Source organism: Bidens hawaiensis, unplaced genomic scaffold, assembly GCF_021521415.1.
Source record: "Bidens hawaiensis isolate Kalapana, Puna unplaced genomic scaffold, B.hawaiensis_p1.1 tig00029139_1, whole genome shotgun sequence".
Lineage (NCBI taxonomy): Eukaryota > Viridiplantae > Streptophyta > Magnoliopsida > Asterales > Asteraceae > Bidens > Bidens hawaiensis.
Window position 1 is genome coordinate 92,782 of NW_027494807.1, and position 25,053 is coordinate 117,834.

A 25,053-nucleotide genomic window follows, 5' to 3' on the forward strand; every position below is an offset into this window, starting at 1 on the left:
ATGGTTAAAAGATGCAAGTGCTATAAATAACTTATAATAAGACTTGTCAAATTAGCTGCTTAAAGTTACTGTGCCACCTGATACAGACTGCAGATTCATATTCATGCATGGGATGGATCAAATGTTTTTAAAAACCTTTAACTTGTAATCATGCCAATATATATTGAAATAATGTGTCACAAGAAAACAAAACCGAGTTTTATATCTTTTATATTTTACTATTGTTGTTTTCAGTTGTTACCATTATTATTAATATCTTTTATTGTAATTTCTCAATATAATTAAAATATCTAACTTTCAATTATTCAATACAAAGAAAATGTTATTCAAAGATTTAGTTTTTCGGTTCTTTTGAACTCTTATCTATGATGGTGTCATGCTAGAACTAACGAGAACACATAGACTTATTTAATACGTATGTTGTATATACATAGGAAACGTTATACAAACAATTTTATGAGAAACGGGAAACCTGATCGGTTGATTATTATGTGTATTTGTTTTCGTTTGTATGTCTTTCGTCTCCTAACTAGTAGCTACTAGTTAAGAGTTTCCCATTTTGGTTTTAATATATTTGGTGTTTATAAAAAAAACTATTGTATTGGGACCATTGGCTAAATTATATCTCTATGACTACAAATATAAATGATTAGATAACAAAAACTGAATTTGAATGTTGAATGGGCTGATAAGTGACTACTTTAGTCTATAATGCTATTTGCTTGGAAAATAGGCCCATAAGTAAGTTCTTTGTTTTAAAGATATCTGGGCCGTAAGCAAGGCCTTCTAAAACGATACTCACACAAATAAAGCAGGCCCTTAGTAAATATAGAAAGAATAAAGGTGTATTTGTATTTTAGGTTTTAAACTTTTTTTAGTTAAAATAACTCTTTTTTATATTATAAGTACAAAACGATTGCAATAAAGTGGTAGACAAACAGGCAACAAGCTGCGCCACAACCCCTTTTTAAATAGCTAAGCCAATCAACAATAAAACACATGGACTTAAAGTGGTCTTTAACTGCAGACATCTATCGTGGGATAACATTCGTAAGAAAGCATTAACATGAGGATATTAGACGGCACAATTGATGATGATTTTGCAAGTTACAACTTTAACACAAAGAAGCTTATCCAAGAAAACAAAGGGACATACTAGGATTTTGTTGATCGAATAACATTTTTTGATTTATTGAATAGCATGTTTGTTTGATTTATTTAAGTTTAATATAATTTGTTATTTTCAATCTTCTTTTTGGTCAAATCATATCCTATCCTACTCTTCTAATAAAAGAAAATAACTGTGACACATGTTGTTTTTTGATTAAACCTCATATATATTAATTGACCATAATATATGTTATAAATCAATAATTATTTACTTTCCTTTTACATCTATTTATATTATGTTTATACAATTTCATAAAAAGAAATATTAACAAATTATGTATGTTACTATATATATTCCAAAATACTTTGTGAAATCTAAAAAATCAACAATAAACAATTTTGTTAAATACTGAAAAAATATATAATTTCAAATGTTATCATTAGCACGTTATACTGTATTGTTAAATATTGTAAAAAAACAAAACTCGAATATGATTTCATTTTACAAAACACTTTTTTAATCATTAACTTATAAATAAATGTTTAAAAGTCGATCCATTTATATAAAATCAATCAATTTATCGATTATTATTGTTGTTGTTGTTGTTATTATTGTTATTATTATTATTATTGTTGTTGTTGTTGTAAATTATCATATAAATTTATAAATTATAATATATGCTTTAAATCTATTTATTTATTTTTTCGGTTAATTTGGTAAACTACATATATGTTAAATTTTAAGGATAGTATATATATACAAATCACTATCATATATAACAAAGTTTATCATAATTAATTTCTATGTTTTTTTAGAATAAAGTGTCATTTTCGTCATTATGGTTTGGCAAATAATGAGAATTTTGTGCAAATGTTTTATTTTTTGCATATGGATCATTCAAGTTTCACAATTCTTGCCAATTACATCCAAATCACTAACTCCGTTAAATTTAATCGTTAAGTCAAAGGTAAACATGTTTTTTCACTTTTTTCTTTATTATAATACTTATTTCAGTGAATTATGATTTTTATTCATATGGTTTGTCCAAATTTGCGGTTGAGTGTCGCTTATGTTTTCAGTGAACGGAGCTCACAACGACTCGTGGGCCTTTGTTTTCACTGAACGGGGATATTATGGTCTGTGGGATAATTAAGGGATTGAGTTCCTCATTCAAGTCTTCATTTACTCGCCCTGATCCTCATTTGTTCGTTATGTCAATCATTTGTTCGTTGGAAAAGTGTCGCTTCATTTTTCACTGAACGGGACTCGCATCGACTCGTGGGCCTTTTTTTTCACTGAGCGGGGATATTATGGTCTTGTAGGATGAATAAGGGGTTGAGTTCCCCATTCAAGTCTTCATTTATTCGCCCTGGTCATCATTTGTTTGTTAGGTTAATCATTTGTTCGTTGAAAAAGTGTCGCTTCTGTTTTCACTGAACGGGGGTCGCAACAACTCGTCGGCCTTTGTTTTCACTGAACGGGGATATTATGGTGTCGTGGGATGATTAAGGGGTTGAGTTACCCATTCAAGTCTTCATTTACTCTCCCTGGTCATCATTTGTTCGTTAGGTCAATCATTTGTTCGTTGGAAAAGTGTCGTTTCTGTTTTCACTGAACGGGGCTCGTAACAACTCGTCGGCCTTTGTTTTCACTGAACGGGGATACTATGATCTCGTGGGATGATTAAGGGGTTGAGTTCCCTATTCAAGTCTTCATTTACTTGCCCTGGTCATAATTTGTTCGTTAGGTCGATCAGTTTTTCGTTGGATATGTGTCGCTTCTGTTTTCACTGAACGGGGCTCGCAACGACTAGTGGGCCTTTGTTTTCACTGAACGTGGATATTATGGTCTTGAAACTTCTGTGTCAGCATTAACTTTTTCTTCAATGGTGACCAGAACGGTGTATTGGAAGCTTGTGATGCAAAACTATGCTCAAATGAAGCAAAATATTCACAAAATTGAAAGGGTTAACATGTTATATTTTATTTTATCATTTTGACAAAGTATAGAAGCTTCTTGAAACATATCAAAATTTATTTCAAGGTGTAGCTGTAACATCACGGAAATTTCGGGCCAAAAATGTCAACTTTCCAAAGTTAAGGGACTAATTCTGCCAAATCCAAACTCCAAGGTTAAAAATGAAAAATCTATTTTCTTGTCCTATCTCGCTACGCAATGGGGACAAAGTACAAGCCATCGCGTATCGCGAAGAGGCTTGGTCAAACCTTCTGGAAGGGTCAACAGCGATACGCGATGGCTGGTTGAACCTACGTCATCGCGTATCGCGATGACGTGCCCTGACACCTCTGGCACAAGACTGCCACGCGTCCACACGTGGCACACCTCTCGCCACGTGTCCTGACACGTGGCAACACGTGGCACATCGTCCGCCACGTGTTAACACGTGGCACACCGTCTGCCACGTAGAAACACGTGGCACACCGTCGGCCACGTAACAACACGTGACAGACCTACGTTGTGACTGTGCGAAGCTACATCGCGCTACGCGATGGGTGACAAGAATCCTATCACGTATCGCGATAAGATCCAAATTTTTGCCTATAAATAGCAAGGTCCGGGTTTGATAACTTCACACCTCACAACCTGCTCTCATACCTCTCTCTAACATCTCTCTAAATATCGAAATTCGTGCCATCGATACACCTCGAAAACCGTGCCACGATTACTCGATAAACGTGCCATACCTCGATAATCGTGCCACTCCCCAACGACGTTCCGAGCAAGAAGGTGGTGCCGTTTTTACAACCCGACGATCACCTCGAAGTGCGTGCCGAGAAGAGTTGGTGTCTCGATTTGCGTGCCGAAGTGAAGTGGCGATCAAGGCGAGTGTTGAAAGGACTAAGCGGCGTAGAAGTGCTGCTCGAGTATCTATGGAATTATAAGCCGAGAAAAGGTAAGGCTTACTACCCGACTAAAATAATAAAAAAATATTATAAATGCTTAATGCCCTAAGTCGGAATTATGCTCGATGTTTATGGAAATAAATTAAATAACAAAGAAAAGAAAATAAAGAAATATGGAAGTGTATATATATATATGTGTGAATTATATATAATTCTTTGTTATGAATATTATATAAGGATATTCTTATATGATAAAAGAAAAAGAATACGTTTCTTAGAAAAGAAGAAACGTCGGGTTTTTATAATAAACTAAAGGTTTATAAATATTGCTTTTAAAACTAAAGGTTTTAAAGTAAAAGATTATTGAACTTTTGGTTAATCGAGATAAATAAGACTAAAGGTCTTAAGCCGGATGGTATATCCGACTAATAAAAGTTATACTCGTACTATAGGTGCGAGATAGCAAGAAAGAGTACGCAAGGATGGTGTTGGAAAACGATCCCGATCAAAGGTGAATACGCCCCACTTTTACAAACTTGTTTTCAAATAAATAAACGTGTTATGTGTAAAACTTTACATGAGACAAAGTGTCTCTAAAAACATTATGAATAAGAGTAAAAGCCTAGCCCTCATGCTGTAGTATACGTATGTCTGGATCCTTACATATGTGGTAAAATGTGGTGGGCACATCGCACCACGCCTGGTCACGACCTCCAGCCACAATGAGCCGAACCAAAGTATGTTCGAGTGAGAATGACCTTGTGTATATTTATGGTACCTAAGTATGTCGGGACGCTGCGTTGTCTTGCTGGGTGACCTAGGTAAAGGCTTGAGTTTATAATGATATTGTTTTAACTTTGTTATTCCTAAGCCAAGATGGGCCGAGGCATGCGTAACCCTCGAGGGGTAACAAAGTAAAAGAATTGTTTTCGAGTCAGCATATTTACCAGCATTCGTTGCTGGCGTATTTTTATAACATTTTGCAGGTAACCAAGATTAGAGCTAAAGGAAGATGGCTCAAGAATCCGTATTTTTATAAATTTTGTTTAAATCTATAATATGATGTTTTTGTTAAAACTTATAAACAAGTAAATCCAATCGGGACTTTTTGTCTCGACTTTTGTAAATATTTTACAACTTTAAATCCTTATATTTTATAAAGTCTTCCGCTAACAAACGTAACTCTGATTTATTTACAAATGTGACAGTAGCTCATAAAAACATAGTTATTGAAGAACATCCGTCATTACAATTTAATATTCTCTTTTCCTTCTATGGGTAGTAAATTGATAAATATATAATAAAGGTAACTACTATTATATGAGAAGTTTTCTTCCCGAAATTGGTTCATAACCAAAATTGTTTCACTTATACATATATGATATTGGGAATGAAATTTTCGATAGAAGGAGAGTTCTCGGGTTCGGAGCGTTCTCGGTTACGTTTTTGCACGTGCATTTTTTTATTAAGTTCATTTAAAAAAATCATTTTGTGATATACATTATGTAATTTTATAATTTGGAACATTCTGTATGTTACACGGACTCTAAAACTGGTTTTCATAATATTTATTAATATCTTATCAACTTTTCTTTCTTATCTTTTTTAACTTCTTGGCATGTGTTTGTCATTCTTATACTTATATATGTGCTAAGAGCATTCGCAAGTCGCGATGGGTGCTCACAAATGGTCTCAGATGATCGTGTGACAAGCGTCAAACAATACTTTAACAAATGTCACATGTTATACGGGACTATGTTCTACTGTTTTCGTTCGTGTATGCGAAATAGATATTAGACGAGTGTGTAGCCCCTTTCAAAATAGTTTTTTTTTCATTGTTTTACTTATTTTTAAACAAGTTTAATGTATAATTTTTAACCGTTTGTATAATTATGTATTTATACATACACTTGTAACCCAGATGCATGTATACACTTAAATTCAACACCATTGACTTGAACAATTCCAACAATTAAAATGGTCTTGTATGCATAATTTAAAGAATTAAGCAATCACAATCCTACGTATCCTTTAAATGGACCATTTCCATCAATCCAAATGCACGTTCCTACCTGTGTTATGTTTGACTCACTCTTAAGTCACTTTCATTTAAACTTTAAAATCTTAAAACACATTCAAGTAATCAATTTAGCATTTTGAGTCAAATTTGACATAAAACACAATTTATATCATAAATGACCATTTTAGTAATCTTGCTATGGATTATGATTCCAATCAGTGTTTTAAAAACCGGTTCAAACCGGCCGGTTGAACCGGTTAAACCGGGATTTTGCATAGCATGCCGGTATTTAGAGTCCGGTATTTTTGACCGGTTTGCCAGAACATCGTACCGGCGGTTTTTGTCTAAAATACCGGTTTTTTCTTGCAAACCGGTTTTAAGTCCAAGAAATTTTTTATATTTGCGGGCCATATTTATTCAAAACTACTTTTAACCAAACAATTAACATTCAAACGTGTAAACTTTATGACTATATTTTCAAATTTGAGTGCTTTTGAATTATTTTTTTAATATGGATTAACTTTTGGATTATTTTTTGTTATGAAATTATTTTGTTTTGGGTTATTTTTGGATTGAAGTTATATTTATAGGAAATTATAAGGTAACTATTCAACCGGTTGAACCACTCGGTACAACCCGGTTCAACCGGTTGTACCATTTCTTAGCCCAATCCGGTACAAAATACCGGTTTTTAAAACATTGATTACAATAGTCTTTATAACTCATTTCCATCAATTAGTGATGTTCATACTCGTATCATGTAGTTTAAGATAAAATTTAATTATGTGTTAAAATTGGTCAAATTCTACCAAGAACACATAAAACAAATACTTAAGTTTTTTGTTTTTTATTTTTTAACAATTTAATGTCCTTTTAATTTGAATAATAATTAAACGTAAAGAATAACAATTTAATTGTTCAAATATTTAGAGTTTAGACAACTGTTCCGTCTATATATATTCTTGGTATCTAGGAAACCCACGTGTCCCTATAAGTGTGTGACAGCAAGAGAATGAAGTATTATTAAAATCACAAAAACAACCAAAGAAGATATTTTTTATGAGCAAAAGTGGACCACTTTGGCATTGCTTTTTTCACACCAAAGTGACAACTGGTTAGTAGGCTCATGCCTCATTATCATCTGTCTTTCAGCCCAAAACAAAAACTCCTTTTTTAGATCAAACAAAACTCATATATTGATTTGTCTTAGGAATTTGTTAATTATACCTTATTGTAAAATGTTGTTTCATTAGATATATAATAATTTATTAGGAAACAATTACACATTGCTTCTTTACAAGGTTGCGAAAATTTCTAAAATGACGCATAGAGAGAGTCCAAAAACGTCCCTAACTTTTGCTTAATTTCATAAATAGCGTATCCAAATCCAATCGTGGTGATGAGATTTACGAAGACAATGATTAGTTTTAAAAACCAATTAAAAACTAACAAGTAGGCATCCAAAACTCATCGTGATGGTGAGTTTTGAACTCAAACTAATCTTATGAGTCTGGACCTCAAACTCATCTTCGATAGTGAGTTCGAGCGCCATGTGTCATCCTTTCATTGGAGGGGCTATTTCTGAAATTAAGCAAAACTGAAAGAACTTTTTTAAACTGTATGCTAGAATGGGTTATTTTGAAAATTTTCCATAAAGGTTTTGGTTGTGAATAAAAAATCATATCCTTCCTACATTATAAGCGTACTGCATATTATATACTATATTATAATAATTAAAATTATCCATGGTTGTTTGTTCTTCAAAATTTTCGGTTCTCACTAAAAATTCTTATACTGTGATATAATTACCTATACAAATATAAATACTTTTAAAAGTGATATTCAAATATGTCGGTAGAGAATATGAAACTACTGTGAACTAAATAAATCCATTTTACATATAAGTTAACATGCAAGGCCTTCTTACACTAGCGAGTAGTGAATCATACGCCTTTCATTTTTTAAATGCTTACACACATCAAAATACAACTTAAATTCATCTTCAAATTTTTGTTTCCAAGTCATAAAAAACTATTTTAATATGTAAAACATAGTAGCAGGAAGCTGACGTACAAATTTAATTAACGTGTTAACTATGTGAACGAAATAAAGTAGTTATATAAACAAGTAGAATATTTATGTACTTACGTTATGTTGTAATTACACTACACTATAATTACACTATCATGTATATATAATTAAAATACTTGATTCGTACACGGTGGCGAAGCTTGGATATACACGTTGAGGGGGCGGACTTAATATATATAAAAAAATATAAACTACATGGGGCGAGCTCAAAATTTCGGTTTTAAACAGGTAAATCTACCCTATGTAAAAAAATTGTTGAACGAAAAATGACAAAATTTACCATACCGAGCGTAAAACAAAGGGGGTCGGCTCAAAATTTCGCTCGAAAACAGGTAAATTTATACAAAAATTATGATAAGTTACCAGGTTAATTTAATTTGTATTTGATTGAAACCGTAAATAATATACTTACATAAAATGTAACACAGATGTTGATACAAATTATGCGGGGTTAGATTTAATAATAATAATAATAATAATAACAAAAATAAAAATTACCGAACAAACTATTATTATTCACTTATCATCCCCATCCGGGTGTTCGGGTTCGGGTTTGGGTTTTTTATTCAAGTCGGGTTTCTCTTCAAACCAACAAGCTCCAGACGCCAGCGTGGTACCAGTCGTATGCACGGACGTACAAGCAACCTCAGCATCGACTCTGGCACCAACTTCAATCGCCTTTTTCCTAATATCAGCCGCTGACAGTGGCAACTTATCATCATCCAGCCGACCATCAGCCGCCACCAGTTCCGGAAAGTTAAGCCGAGCCGACGGGCCACGGAGGTGGTAGACGGCTGTGTCGTAGGCTCTAGCGGCGGCTACCGGGTGAGAGTATGAGCCGAGCCAGATCCTTGAGCGCTTATTCGGCTCGCGAATCTCGGCTACCCATTTACCCCACTTGCGCATACGGATACCTTTGTAGGGTTTTTGACCGCCGGCGTGAGTGGTGTGTTCCATTGATATGAAATTAGTTGTGGAAGAAGAGTGTCATATTAATAATAAGATTAATAAAAGGTAATCGAAAGGCACCGACACCTTTTATTTTGGCTTCAATTTCTCTACAGGTTGGCGGGTATATATATATATATATATAAATATATCTATATCGATAGATATAATAGTGCGTATGTGTGAACCTTTAGGTGGGCACAAGTGAAATTTCACTAATTTTGATGTTATTTAACTAATATCGTGAAAATAACGTTAAAAGTGGCGGAAGATTAATCAGGCATCATGTGGTGGCGTTTATAGCCGAAAGACAAATCGACGGTGTCATGATGTTTGAGTGTTATGTGGCTTATGTCCAAGGCTTGATGCAAAACTACTATCGAGCCGAGGGTCTCACCGGAAGCAACATCTCTATTCCTAAAGGGTAGAGGTAAGGCTGTTTACATTTTACATTTCTCATAACTTACCATAGCTTTGCTATTGATGGGATATACTGAGTACGATGATGATGATGATGATATATAATAGTTCGATAGATATAAACGGGATTAGTAGATTTGGTACTGGTATGGTATCGATATCCTTGGTACTGAAATAGTGCCAAGTTTTGAGTTTTTGATAATAGTATTTTTACGAATTTTACATAAAATATTATTATACTGCATCGAACCAAACATTTTGATATCAATTTCAAATATTATTTTAATTTTCGAAATAGATATCGTCTCGAGCTCGCCTCTAGATATAGTCATATAGTGATATAGGTATATAGGGTATTGAAAAAGGATTTAATTGGCCGTCATAAATCATAAATATGGACAAGTTATGAGTGGATTCTGGTTTCTTTGTGGCCTAATTGGTTTTATATCGGTTTTCTATTGATTTTATGTAGGGTTGTTGATGAGTCAATTCAGGGTGGATTTGAGTCCGAGTTTAAAAATAAACGAGACAACTCAGTTAGGCTCGAGCTCGATTTTGAAGTTAAACGAGCCTAAGATCAAGCTGAGCCATTACCCGAGCCGAGCTTGGGTCTATATTGGCTTGGTTACAAAAAGAAGTCAACTCAGCCAAATTCTTTCAATAAAAGTTTTTGTAGCTAATTTTATTCGAGTTTTTATCGAGCGAGCCATGAGTACGAACCTTTTGAACAATCCTAATTTCATGTTACATGGGTGTATAGTACATGTATACCGACGACATGTATACGTATGTATAGAGCAGTATTGTTTAGAAAAAGGTTAAAAGTTTATATATTGTATGATTGATGAATTGATGTGATGGCTAGACACTTGTGTATATAAAGAGGATATCGTGTTCATATAGCATGACCCTAGGGTGAGGATAATGAAACCGAATCTTATGTGTTGTTCGGTGATTTTGGATTGTTAGAGAATTGTTAAGGAAGGTTGTTAACTTGATATGACAAAATCATTACCTTTTAGGCGGGCATTGGAAAAACTGGTATGGTTGTTGTTTTGTGACTTTAAGGTTTAAACCATGAGAAACAATCTATTGTACAAAGTGTATGGTAACTGGTTAAGATTCTGTAGTCGACAAGATCCACGAGTGTGCATATTACATTCCTTAACCATTGAAACTTTCGACTAGCTCCACTTGTAAACATGTTCATAGTCTTATACGTGGGTGTTTTATGCCTCCAAATTGCTCCTTATTGTTTTCAACATTCTACGCCATATACAAAAATACCATCAATGTTGGAAAATTGTATAGAAAAAACCACCCAATACATAAATTTGTATTAGTAATTAAATATAACTTATGCATGTAATATTTTCCTCAACTTATAAGTGCTTTTCATAGTAAGATTTCTAGGGTTGAGATACTATACAATAATGTCTTAACGTATGATAGGTACGCGGGACGAACAATTGCAAAAACCAAAGGCAAAAGTACTAAAACGCTCAGTCGAAAACATAAAACGCTCAGTCAAAAACTAAAAACGCTCAAAAACGGTTTTCGTGAATAAAAGTAAATAAATTGATCGATTAACGATCAAAAACTGTTTATTTCGGTGAACCAATGATTAATTGGATATATATTGACGATTTCTAGGTCTTGTGAAGTTGTGATGTGATTTTATAGATCGATTTCATGAAATATAAGTATTCTTGTATTCTTGTACGTTAAGCAAATATTGTATCGCATATTTTCTCAAGATTTCTAAATTAAACACAATCAAATATTATACTAATTACACTATTAATTCAGTTATATATTTGGAGGTCCCGTTAGCGGGTGGTGGTAGGGACTACGAAGGTCGGTGGTCGGTGAAAGATACCGATTTATAGAGAACATGACTCAACATAAACTTAAATAAAAAAATAAATTATGACCGATTTGCCCCTTATAGATTTCTAATTCAGTCTATTTTTCATTCAGTCTATTTTTCTGCTTTGCTTGTGGGTATTATGGTCATTTGATTTCTTATAATATCACCAAAGTCATTGTCATTAAGTATTGTATGTGGAGAGTGGGGCCAAAATGAATACCCACCACACTAATAATTTTAATGTTATACCAAAGTTTTGTTAGGCTGAGCGGTGGGGGGCTTCAACGGGGGCGCTAGAGACCCTTCGCTCTCGCCCCCAGGCGCTGATACCACACCACCAGGGCGCTAGCGGGGGCGTTAACGGGGCGCTAACGCGAAAAACAATGCAGGCGTGAGCCGGTTAGCGGGAGAAGAGAGAGGGCTGCACAACTTTTGATGGTTTTTTGACCGTTGGGAGCCGAACAAACCAAAAAAAAAATATTTTTCCTATATAGTTATACCCCATTTCACCCATTTTTATACCAAAACTTCAAACCTTCACCCAAAATCAATTCATCTTCTCAACTTTTTTTAAAAAAAAATGGCTGGAAATTGGTTCCCAAACCTTGATTCAGATTATCTTGACGATGATTTATGGTCGTCACCGCACCAACCGATGTTTTATTCGGAGCCGCAAGAATCATCCGGCTTTCAACCATCCAACACACAACCGTCTCCTAGAGACTTCAGTAACCTAAATCCGGTCGATCAAATGCTAATGGAAAAGCAAAAGGAACATATCCGAAAGAGGTTGATCGAATAAGACCAAGCCGAAGAATAAGAAGAATGTTTTTTTAGTACTTTAATTTTTATTTTATTTTTATATATTAATGTGTTTTTTTATTAATGTGTGTTTTTTTTTAATAATTTATGAGTTTTTTTAATAATACGTTGTTTGAATATATTTATAAAAAAATAAAAAATAAATTCGCTGGAGCCCCTCCACACCAGGGCCAGGGGCTCCAACGAGGGCTCCAACACCTCCCTTATCCAGTTTCTCTTTCTGCCACACGTCATAATATTATTGGTTGGAGCACTCATTAAAGCCCCCCCCCCCCCACCCCTCAGCCTTATATTGTAAAGTCACGTCATTTTTTTATAAAGAAAAGTCGTCATCATTCATTACGTTTTATCCACATTTATTAAAATTGTTTTTTTCTATATATTTAGGAAAGCATATTTTAAAGCATGATGTGAATGATTTATGGTGTATGACTTGAGATGTGTATATACACATATACATATCTAACATTACAAATATGTGGATACAATTATTTTGGAATACATGAAGAGGTTATCGTATGGATAATGTTATCATATTTAGTTGTAGTGTTTGGGTGATGGTAAGAGTGTGGTATAGAATGCTTGAAAACAAAGAAATTGTGTAGACTAGACATGGAAATATATGTTATAGAAAGATGTTGCTTATCGATAGTAATCGAGTTACTGAAGTTTAGTAGCAACTGAGTTAGCTAATATGAATAGCAACTATATTATTGATCTTTGATGATAAACTAAAGATTGTTAGTGACCATTTATTTTGTAGAAACTAAGAACTTTGGTAGAGTGTAAATACAACATGTGGAGTGCTCAAAAGATATAAACGGAAGCCAAAAGGTATAAATGAAAGTTAAAAAGCATAAATAGATAAAAAAGGTATAAATAGAGCTAAAATGCATAAATGAACTAAAAAACATAAATGAAGCCCCGAAAAGACATAAATGGTGACCAAAAAGGCATAAATGAGAGTTAAAAAGCATACATGGATGAAAAAACATAAATAGAGCTAAAATGCATAAATGAAGCCCAAAATGAATAAATGAAGCTTAAAATACATAAATGATGCCCAAAAAGGCATAAGTAGAGCCCAAAATGCACAAATAGAGCTTAAAATGCACAAAGGTAACCAAAAGGCACAAAGTAGTTCTTGATGATATTTTCCTACTGATATAACGACAACGATTACATCCCAGCAGTCATACCTTTTTTATGAAATGCTGCGATATAACACCCTAATCATTGTAATGGTTTGGCCCCTACATATATTAATCATTTAGTCTTATTTTAAAACATCGAATTTCACACTTCGAGTATTATAAAATACTTTAATCTGAACGTTTAGTTCATATACAATTCAGAAAGCTATTCAACGCATACAAAATCCGAAAACCGGTAACTAACTTATATCTACCTTGTTGCCAATCAAACAACCCCAAGAAACAACCCCAAGAAACCTAGTAGTTGTTGAGCATGCAACATTTTAAAAATGAATAAAAAAAATAACAACACAAGATAGTACACTACATTCACTCTTAATATGAAAATGGAACATAAAGAGATATTAAAAGGGGACATTACCTTTAATAGCATGTTGTAGAGCTCCATATTTACCTGCAAGTCTTACTTCACATTCCCATCTTCAAACAAAAAAAATAATAATAACAGAAAATAATACGTGGTAACACCAATGAGATTAAAGCAAACTATTCGTTGGTCGTAAAAGCAACTCCAGTGGGTTGTTTAGTTTTGAGGTGACATGTTTCATAATTCTGAACTGTATAAATGTACATTAAAAGGTGATGTTCAGTTATAGCATATTCACAAAACTGAATGAAAGTAAACATGATAAGTAAATGCCTTAGGGCCTCTGAGGAGTCACTTCATGCACATAGAGTAACACTTTGCGTACGTATAGCTCTCGCATCTTGCCCGGTGAAGAAACACTAACCGGACCCCGGACAGATTACTGGTAACCTGGGGGTTGGAGAGATGTTTCCCACGAGGGGTTAGACCCTTGGAAGATGGTTCTTCTGATAACCTGCAAAACAGACACCGTGAGCTCGTCACTGAGAAGGGGGGGTTCCTCCTTGTGACCACCCTCCGGCGTGAGAATCAGACTAGATTGCTCTTTAAATATAAAAGTATATTAAGAGATTGCTAGAGCAGATATCAGGTATATTATGATGATAATATGATAATGTAATAAGATATGATAAGATGAGATGGTCATACCATTTGTGGTATTTATAGCCGAAGGTAGGTTTCCAAAGAGGTATGGCCGGCTGCAACAGTATTCTTGTTCCACCAACAGTAGCCTACGCACGTGCCCTGCTGGTAGTTGGTGGGTAGGTAGCGGCTGATAGTGACCAGGCCTGCTGTATACTATTCCTGTTCCACCAACTGACGGCTACGCACGTGGTATGGCAGTAGTTGGTGAGTAGGCAGCGGCTAATAGTGATACAGTACAGGAGCATGCTGCTCGCCATACTGTATCAGTGAGCTGTCGTATCTCTGATCAGATCTTTCGCCCATACCTCGTCAGGTACAGTAAAAGATCCTTCAGTATACGGACTGGCTTATTTGGGCGGGAGTATTCCCCCTCCCGCCTCTGTGCGGGATTGCTCCCGACTTGGCTCATTTCTTCAGGTGACACTGAATGATCGAGAGCTAAGTGCCTTGTGCGTGTAGCCATGCTGCGCGGGTGGCCTTCCCTAATGGCTTGTATCCGAGGCTGCGGGGACAGGCGGAGTCCTTCACCATTGGGAGGCATTTCCTGCGGGACCAGCTTGCGTACTGCGCGTAAGGACGTCACGTCTCTGAGCATGGTTGGTCATGCGGATCCAGTTGGTCTCTGCGCAGACGTCCCTGTTTAAGGTGAGTCTTGCGGGTCCAACTGGGCTCTGCTGGGACCTCTTCACCCGGTAACACCATATGTATTATCGACTTATTGGCACGTCTACAGTTTGAAATATGGGATTAATTTAGAATTTTTTTTCTAATAATATTATAAAGGTTAGGCATGCCAAAGTACAAAATAAATGAATTAATGAATCATATGTACAAAAGCAACATACCACAAAGTCAACAAATGCTACCGGTGTTCAGTGTGTACTCGTGAATTTTTAATTTCATAAATCCACAGCTTCTATCAATTTAAAACTGATAGTACGACAAATGGGAAATTTGTTCCATGTTCCATTCTTTAGATTTAAAAGCTAAAAACCAACAATTTAAAAAAAAATACAATCCTAAACCTTGCTCTTATTCTGTACAAGCCCCATAGTAGAATGAGCAAAAAAAGTGTTCAAAGGTGATTCTATGCGAACTCAAGAATGGAACACAGTCGTCATCTAGAATCGTTAAAATATTTTGGGTCGAATGCGAGTAAAAATTATGCCTTAAGTAAAACGGTTTTGTTATTGGGTTTAAACAATTAAATTTTTTAACGGGTTTATTGCATTATGGTTTGAGTTGCGCAATTTTTATTTTTATAAAAGTGGTCTTAATTGAATTGAGTAATTGAGTTTTAATGTTAAAAACACATATTTCTTTTTTTTTTCAAAAACTTTAGATTTACCTTCAAAAACTTTAGATTTACCGGGGTAGTCAGCTCCCCCCCCCCCCTCTCAAACCCAGAACTATAATAGATATTTTTTTATTCAATGGTAATCAAATGGCATATTGCTTCACTATAATTATTAACTAATGCCCGACTACATTTTATTTTAAAACTTAACGAACCACGCCTTTAAAGTTTAAACCTTTTAGACCATGTGCAGAATGGCGCCAATCACCATTACACTCCTCAACAAGGCGGGCACCAAGGGTATTGGCACCCGCGCAATGGCGGGCATGAAGGCAACGGGAGGTGGGGCTACATGTTTTTTCAACCAGTCACATTCACTCATTAATAATTTTATTAAAAAACATTAAATAATAATTGTGTTATTAGTTAAGTCATTTCGAGTTTTGATAAGGTAGTAAATGCCCATCTGTCAGTTGTTTCCGCCCATTTAGCACAGGGACGCAAACAGTACTTAACTTTAGACGAAAAGTATGCATGACCAGTCCGGTAATGAAAACATCAACTATTTAAATTCAGCAATCACCAATCCACAATAAGCAGATTTGAAGCCATTGACAAATTGCAGTTGCATTAAGAGTACCATAGAAACTGAAAACTCGTTGAAGCAGTATCATCATATAAACCAACCAACCACACCACAAGCAAAACAAAGCAAAGGTTTGGCCTTTATCATCAACTAACATCTTCTTCCATCAGCTGATTAATCGAAAATCAAAATAAGAAGTCAAATCCACATCAAACATTCATCGACATAGTCTACATAAAAATACTTCAAACCGTTGATTACACGAGTGGCGGGTACTGCTTTGCTTGCTGACGGACCCGTCTTTTGTACTCCACCGTGTCCTGCACTCATTTTAGCACCAATCAGAACTCTAATACTATCACCGTTTTTACAATTTGTAAATTAAAATTTAACACCTTTCTAAGTTACAAAGATACCTGGATAAAGAGATGATATCCATCAGGCTGTGCAGGATCAGCAGGATTGGGAGAATCCAACAGATCCTGGATTCCAACAAGAATCTGTTTAACTGTTATTGCTGGCCTCCAACCCTACAAACACATATACAAATCACAAATATAGCCAATTTCTCATATACAACCCGAGAAGAATCAGATTTTGGGTTAGCTGTAATGCTGTATGACTTGTTTGATAAGTGAGCCATGTTCGGGTTGACCCGTTAACCTGCTTGGTGTGAGTTCCAGACATGAAACGAAGCTAACACGTTTCGGGTCTGGTATAAACAGGTTCGGGCCAGTTTTGGGTCGAACAAGTTCAGCTAAACAGGTCATGTCCGTGTCAACCCAGTGGGTTCACGGGTAGCTTTTATTTTATTATTTGGAAATAAGTTTTATGTAATAAAATTAAATTGATAGGATCTCTTAGGCGAAAATTTAAAACCAAAAAGAAAAATGACGTAAGATTTTATAACTAAAATGTATCTTTTTATATATAAATTCGTATTTTATGTGTTTCTGGATAAGGGTTGGAATCTTTGACACGAATAAAAATATGGGTCGTCTTTGAGTTAGACCGGAATTTATGTATGTCCAGGTTAGGGCTGGAATCTTTGACACAAATTAAAATACGGGCCATGTTCGGATTCCCAATTCAACACGCCAACCAGACACAAGTGACACCCCTAGTTTACACACACACACACACACACAAAACATATAATTTTCTTTTTTTACAGAATAGATGGAAAGTCTTACACTATCTTCATTAAGAATGGACAAACAAACAGTTCCAGAAGGGTAAACATTGGGATGAAAGAAGCCCTGAGGGAATTTACACTTTGGTGGTTTGCTTGGATAATCCTCAGTGAAATGAAGGGCGAGTGGATAATAACCACCCTCCCAGTCAGTCTGCAATCACAAATTATATACATTACAATAAAGGCCCAAAAAATCATAAATTCAAAGCCCAGCAAACCATCATTTCATTTCAATTGTTTGCATAAAAAGAAATTACACAACAAAACTAAAAATTGGAAGACTATAAAATCACAAATAGGGAATATAGGCAACTGCAAAGTTTCTTCACTTGAACTAAAAGCTATCAAGGTAATATTACCTTTAATTAAAAAAATTATTAATATTCACACAAAGTGGAAGTAAAACACAGCAAGATTTAGGGCTTAAAGTGCGTTAATCTCGCAGTCACTACAAAAAAATGCCATTTAGTGGACCATGTTTTTAAATGTAAAAAGTTTACGTGCCACTAAAATATTGAAGATTCAGTTGCAACTTAACATCTAGTGCCAATACTATACATACTTCTTAGTGGCACAAACTTAAACAAACCAGTAATATTAAGCACAAATTGTGGTACTTTCCGTTCTTGGTTTTACCATAATATAAGAATCGAACATCGTTTTTTCAATACTGTGTTTTTCGTGTTCAATTATTGGGCCTGATTCAATGGCATAAGATCACAATTAGAGAATACAAATAACAGCAAAGTTTCTTGTAAACTAAAAGCTATCAAGGTAATATTACCTTTCATTAAAAGAAGTACCAATATTCATACAAAGTGGAAGTAATAACACAGCAGGATTTATGGCTTAAAGCGCGTTAATCTTGCGGTCACACAAAAAAATGTCATTTAGTGGACCATGTTTTTAAATGTAAAAAGTTTACGTGCCACTAAAATATTGAAGATTCAGCTGCAACTTAACATCTAGTGCCAATACTGTACATAATTCTTAGTAACACAAACTTAAATAAACCAATAGCATTAGCAGTTTGGCACTATTTTTAGTACTTTAAAAATATTATTATTCCTTCAAATAGGAGCTTAATGTTATGGTTTCCGTTATCGGTTTTATTCTAATAAAAGAATCTGTCCAAAATTGTGTTTTTCGTGTTCGATTATTGAGCCTGATTCAACGGCATACAAGATTACATGCCAAATCAGTATATGATTATTGTCTAAAGTCTAAACACATAGGCCACAATTATTAATCTTAGCATATTAGGCTCATTTTAAACAATCAAAACTTAATTAAACTAAAATATTTGTAAAATCAATTGCAATTACATACCTACCAGCATACAGAATAACATAATAATGAGATGTTTAGAGAACTTACACCAGCTTTACCAGGTATGATACACTGCCAGATCATCAAATTGACAGTACCATCAGGTAGAGTTTCAGGCTTGGCTACAAAACCCTAGGTTAACAAAACTCAAAATCAAACCATAATTCCCAAACAGAACACCAATTAGACCTAGTTACAGAACAATTATATAAAATTCATGATAATTGATACATATATATATAAATATATAATTAACAATTATTAATAATAATAAGCAATTATTAAGTGTTTAGAATATGACGAACTAACATGAGGATGATTCTTCCGCCATGATTTACGTTCCTCGGTGAGACGGCCGCGAGCTATACCGCCGGACATGGTTTAGGGTTTAATATTATTATTATGGGAGAAGAAGATGAATTGAATGAGTGTGTGTGTGTTTGTGTTGCTGTTATTTATGCTTGCTTGGACTCACTCAACAAGTAATAGTAGTTGGTAAATAGTAATAATAATAATAATATTCAGTAACAGTGGTAGTAGTATAAAAGATAAGCTCGAATATCTTTACGTATGTCATATATATAGGTGCATAAATTGGTTCAAAACTTAAAAACCGGTTTGGGTTTGAAAAATATTCGGTTTAGTTAACAGAAGTTAAAAACGGTTTATGATTGGTATCGGTTTAGGTTTGAAACTGGTCTTTTGACTAGGTTACGATCGGTTTCGGTTCAGGCTTTGATCCGTTTCGGTTCGGAGTTTAACTGGTTTTTGCCTGGTTTTTCCCTGGTTTTGGCTGGTTTCGGTTCGGTTAACTAGTCTGGAACGAGTTTTGGTGGAGAAAATTACAAACTTGTTCTGAATCTATGGGTTCAATCGATTCCAAACCGGGTTCCACATAATCGATTTCAAACCGGTTCGGTTCCAGTTCGATTTTCAGGTCGGATCGATTAACCGGTTTATTTGGCCGCCTCTACTCTCATGTATTTGGGCTAGTGTTCACGGGTGTTGGCCTTATGTGAGGGTTTTCTCGGATTGAAAGACACTTCCCAATGTGGTGAATTTAGCTGGTAGCCCATATGGAGGATTCGTTGGTCTTTTTTTTTAAAATAAAAATATTGGTCAGAATGAGGTACCCGATACCGGGACGTGTAAAATATGAAATCAAGTTTAAATATAAAAAAGGAATATATAAACTGAAACTACTTAAAAAGTTTTTGAAAAAAGTGCATTAAATTAGTTAAACATTGATATTGGTTTTTATTCGTAAATCTTAACCGGATAAACCATTGACATATTACATGAATGGGCATCAATGCATCATATGCGGCAAGTTGAGCTACATAGACAATTAAGTTGGCAGGCTAAGATCTTTGGACGTAGTCCAACGTTGGTTTTTTAATCTTTAGAGGAAGTTTGATCGTGGCTTATTTTCCGGTAGGTTTTCATCTTTGGATGTTTGACGCCTAGAGATACCTACATGCTTACTTTTAGTGCTCAATGTAGTCCCGGATTGTACACTTAGTCAATGGGTGTGTGAATAGATCAAATGGTGTATGAATAACCAAAAACCTTTAAAATTACCAATCAGAGTCTACACGTTAGATACGTCAATGTGGAAATATTTAATTCAAGCGTGAAAACCAAGCTACTAGTTGCATACGTGTGATTGATGTCGGGTCGGATACTATGTTCCAAATCTGCACGTGTGAATCTTTGTTATAGTTAGACAACTTGGGACCTCTCTTTCATAATAAGGTTTTATGCAAGTCAAATGCTTAATTGCCAAGGAAAAGGCATCTTGTCCTGGAGTTGGTAAATGGAGGTGTCAATTATTCATTTATTTTTAATGAGTTTTAAGTTTTAAGTTCACCTATACGGTGGGGTTTGCGACGGGTGGTATTTACGTTTATTTATGCATGTAAAATACAACACATTTAAGATATGATTATGTTGGTTTACCATTTGTAATTGTGTGTTATAATAGTGTAACACCACGCTTGTAAGGGTAAAACAACATAACTATAAGCAAACAACACAATTATAATGATAAACAAGATAAATTTCAAACCGGTCACTGCACGTACCATTCTTGTGGTCTCCAAATCGTGGTCTATTCATAAACCGGATGTGCAAAACACCTTCTTACATGACAATTTGCAGCGAATGATCTATATGTGTCAGCCATCTAGTTTTGTTGATCAGTGAACCTAAACCTTGTTAAAACGGTGGGCTTTGTACAACCAATTCTATGCTTTTATTGTTTCTCAAGGTTTTTAGAATAGCCTACGTGATACATATTTTTCAGCAAAGGACTAAGATTGCTTATTTAATGTTGCATGTGGATGATATCATTCTCACAACAGATGATTAGCTACTCCACCACATCATCTACAAGTTGTTTATCAAATTTACAATGACATATTTAGGCCTACAAGTTCTCATGATATATGAAATCTTCATTTAGTTGTAGAATACTATATACCATTACTATGGAACACAAACACTTCTTGATGAATAAAATTTGAACACTAAGCTAACACTTAATAATGAAAGATGAAAGATTGGAATGTTTGAAAAAAGTACAAGTATATAACTTGCTTAATCTTGAATCTTGCTCTCTTGAGTCTTGACCACTCTTTGAATATTGAAAAGAAGTGGTATGGATAGGATAAACTTCTATCTTCTAAACTTTCAATTGTGCTATCAAATATGTTGGTATTTGTTTTTTTTAGGTAAGGATTGTTTGTAATAAAAGATTCCTCCAACATACTTGAAACTAATAACTATTTTATAATATCTAAGTTGGTTAATGTTTTATAATCTTAGAGTTGGCTTATAAATATATTTAAAACTAATATAACAGATATAGTTGTTTTGTAACATATTTATTAACCAACAAATATATTAAAATTCTTAAAACCCTTAGCTATTTATTAACATTAAAATAAAAAGAATACATCTGTTTGTTTTATTTTTTTTATTAAGCATTAATCTTGTAACTTGTTAGAACACATACCAAACCACCCATCTCCAATGCTAAATGAATGCACCAAAACCTAAAGATAACTAAAATTAAAATTCGTTGGGTTGGGTTGGGTTGGGTTGGGTTGGGTTGAATTATGAAACACCTTTAATTGTAGTGTTGTTTCTTTTTAGTTCCCATAAATGGGGCAGTAGTAGTTTCTTTATCCTGTATTCTTGTTGGTTTCTATTTATGTTAAGAATTTGATATATCAAGTTTTAGATATCTATAAATAATCTAAATGTATTTCTGTATAGTGTAAGATAACTTTCTTAAGAAAATAGTCTAATGTTAAAATATTATTTCCACTTTTTTTCTACCATAACTTTAAAAATCACACGTGATTTACCTGATTTCGTTAGTTACTAGCATTGACTGGATCACCTGAGTTTCGGGAATGCTACCTACACTAACCAATAAAAGGTATACTTTCACCTCTGCTATAGTACTATCCAAGCATATTTTAGAGTAAAGTACTATTTCTTTTCTTGTGGTTTGGCAAATTATGCGAATATGGTCCAAAACGTGGTTTTTTTTTTTTTTTGCATACGTACCCTCCACGTGTTCCAATTCTTGCCAATTACATCCAAATCACTAAATCAATTAAGTTTAATCGTTAAGTCAGGGGTAGACATGTCTTTCACGCTTTCTTTATTATAATACTTATTTCAGTTAACTGTGGTTTTCGTCCATGTGCTTTGTCCAAATATGCGGTTTTAGTCCAGTAGTTTCAAATTTGCATTTTCCGTCTCTATGGTTCCATTTCACTTGCAATTAAACCCGAATTCGCTAATCTCATTCAGTCTGGTTGTTAAACCCATCAGTATGCCCTTCACGTGAGTGACGTTTTGTCCTTTTTTTTTCTTTTTTCCCAAATACACCCCAGCCTGTCACGTGAGGGGGTTTGCGAATTATGACTGAGGTTTATTTTTGATAAAAAACAACAAAATTGGTCATCACGTGAAGGATACGCAGATGGGTTAACTACCAGACTTAACGGGGTTAATAAATTCGACTTTAATTGCAAGTGATATGAAACTGCAAGGACGAAAATCGCAAATTTGATAGGGACGAATATTGTAAACTTGAAGCTATTAGACTAAAATGCAGGTTTGGGTAAACCACAGGGACGAAAACCGCCGTTCACTGAAATAAGTATTATAATAAAGAAAGAGTGAAAACACATGTCTACCCCTGACTTAACGATTAAATTTAACAGAGTTAGTGATTTGAATGTAATTGACAAGAATTGGAAAACGTGGAGGGTCCATACACAAAAAATAAACTTTTTAGACTAAATTCGCATTATTAATTATATTTCAAATCACAAGGACAAAATGGCACTTTACTTCATATTTTAAAAATATGAATTCTTGTAGGATCAAACAATCATATACTATACTTACATTATTACATACGATAATATTATAACCATAAACAATTCAAATATGAAAAAAACATATACATATACTAATTAGGTGCAGAAGACAAATCACAGATGAAATCTCACCATCCAATATGGTGGAATGAAGAAACACTAACCGGACCCCGGGCAGATTATGGGTAACCTGGGGGTTAGATAGATGTTTCCCACGAGGGGTTAGACCCGGTAAAGATGGTTCTTCTGATAACCTGCAAAACAGACACCGTGAGCTTGTCACTGAGAAGGGGGGGGGGTTCCTCCTTGTGACCACCCTCCGGCGTGAGAATCAGACTAGATTGCTCTTTAAATATAAATGTATATTAAGAGATTGCTAGAGCAGATATCAGGTATAATATGATAAGATATGATGGTAATCTGTTAAGATAAGATGATCATACCATTTGTGGTATTTATAGCCGAAGGTAGGTTTCCAAGGAGGTGTGGCCGGCTGCAACAGTATTCCTGTTCCACCAACAGTGGCCTACGCACGTGCCCTGCTGGTAGTTGGTGGGTAGGCAGCGGCTGATAGTGACCAGGCCTGCTGTGTACTATTCCTTTTTCACCAACTACAGGCTAGGCACGTGGTATGTCAGGAGTTGGTGAGTAGGTAGCGGCTAATAGTGACATACAGTACAAGAGCATGCTGCTCGCCATACTGTTGTCAATGAGCTGTCGTATCTTTGGACAGATCTTTTGCCCATACCTCGTCAGGTACAGTAAAAGATCCTCAGTATCGTACGGACTGGCTCATTTGGGCGGGAGTATTCCCCCTCCCGCCTTTGTGCGGGAATGTTCCCGGCTTGCTCATTCCTTCTTCAGGTGACTGCTGAATTATTATGAGAGTTAAGCCTTGTGCGTGTAGCCATGCTGCGCGGGTGGCCTTCCCTGATGGCCGGTATACGTAACTGCGGGAACAGGCGGAGTACCTGAAAACCATTGGTAGGCGTTTCCTGCGGGGACAGCTTGCGTACCGCACGTGAGGACGTCACGTCTCTGAGCGTGGTGGGTCCTGCTGATCCAGTTGGTTTCTGCGCAGACGTTCCTTTAGTTTAGTCTTGCGGGTTCAACCGCGCAGACGTCCGTTAAGGAGTCTTGCGGGTTGAACTGCGCAGACGTCCATTTCAAGGTGAGTCTGTGGGTCCAACTGGGCTCTGCTGTGACCTACCTCTTCAAGTCCCCCCAGTCCAATGTTCTTCTCATGAATGTTTAATAAAGTGAGGTGAACTTTTGGACTTAAGCAAAGGGTTTTTGAAAAGGGTTGTTTTAAGGTTTTCCATGGGGATTCTTCCCACGGAAGTCCTAATGTCACGCAGAATTTCCCACTGTTCTGCTTGATCTTTGGGTATGATGCGAGTAGGTCTGTAACCTCCTCGCAAGTCAGGAGCGTTGAGTACCTCTTGTGTAGATTCTCCATGAGGTTTTGGTAGTTTTGAACATAGTGATCAATTATGTTAAAACCACCAATTCCATCTTGAAGTTTCAAACAATCTAGTTCTCGACGTTCCCGCTATGCGGGGATGTTATTCCCGTTTGCGCAAGCATGGCCCAGAAGATCCTTCTTGGTTTCATTTCCCTGCGGAGTGCTAGGTATGTGAAGGGTTTCGCCTTGACACTGTACCCGCACCCGTCTTATAGTTACTTTACTCCCAAGGTATTCCTGGCGTCAATTCCCTGCAGGTGCTAGGTATGTGAAGGGTTTTGCCTTAACACTGTACCCGCACCCGTCTTATAGTTACTTGGTTGCCGAGGTATTCCTGGCTTCAATTCCCTGCGGGTGCTAAGTATGTGAAGGGTTTTGCCTTGACACTGTACCCGCACCCGTCTTATAG

The 25,053-nt window shown here is 35.4% G+C and overlaps 1 protein-coding gene and 1 pseudogene across 1 annotated transcript; both read right to left on the minus strand.

Moving 5' to 3' along the window:
• Positions 1 to 8,602: 8,602 nt before the first annotated feature.
• Positions 8,603 to 9,043, minus strand: LOC143578316 (ethylene-responsive transcription factor ERF008 pseudogene; annotated as a pseudogene).
• A 7,264-nt stretch (positions 9,044 to 16,307) lies between these two features.
• LOC143578323 (SUMO-conjugating enzyme SCE1-like) lies at positions 16,308 to 19,296 on the minus strand. Its single transcript, XM_077061937.1, has 5 exons — positions 19,089 to 19,296; positions 18,828 to 18,911; positions 17,449 to 17,601; positions 16,672 to 16,785; positions 16,308 to 16,575 (listed from the first exon to the last, which is right to left on the minus strand). Exons 1-5 carry the CDS (start codon positions 19,155 to 19,157, stop codon positions 16,513 to 16,515), a joined length of 483 nt encoding a protein of 160 aa, XP_076918052.1. The 5' UTR covers positions 19,158 to 19,296; the 3' UTR covers positions 16,308 to 16,512.
• Between the last annotated feature and the right edge of the window lie 5,757 nt (positions 19,297 to 25,053).

Excerpts from the sequence above, each read along its gene's own strand:
- LOC143578323 (XM_077061937.1), bottom strand. The coding sequence starts at position 19,157 with ATGTCCGGCGGTATAGCTCGCGGCCGTCTCACCGAGGAACGTAAATCA. Across the intron at positions 18,912-19,088 it reads GGCGGAAGAATCATCCTCAT|GGTTTTGTAGCCAAGCCTGA; the intron begins GTTAGTTCGTCA and ends TTGTTAACCTAG. Across the intron at positions 16,786-17,448 it reads CCATTCTTAATGAAGATAGT|GGTTGGAGGCCAGCAATAAC; the intron begins GTAAGACTTTCC and ends ATGTGTTTGTAG.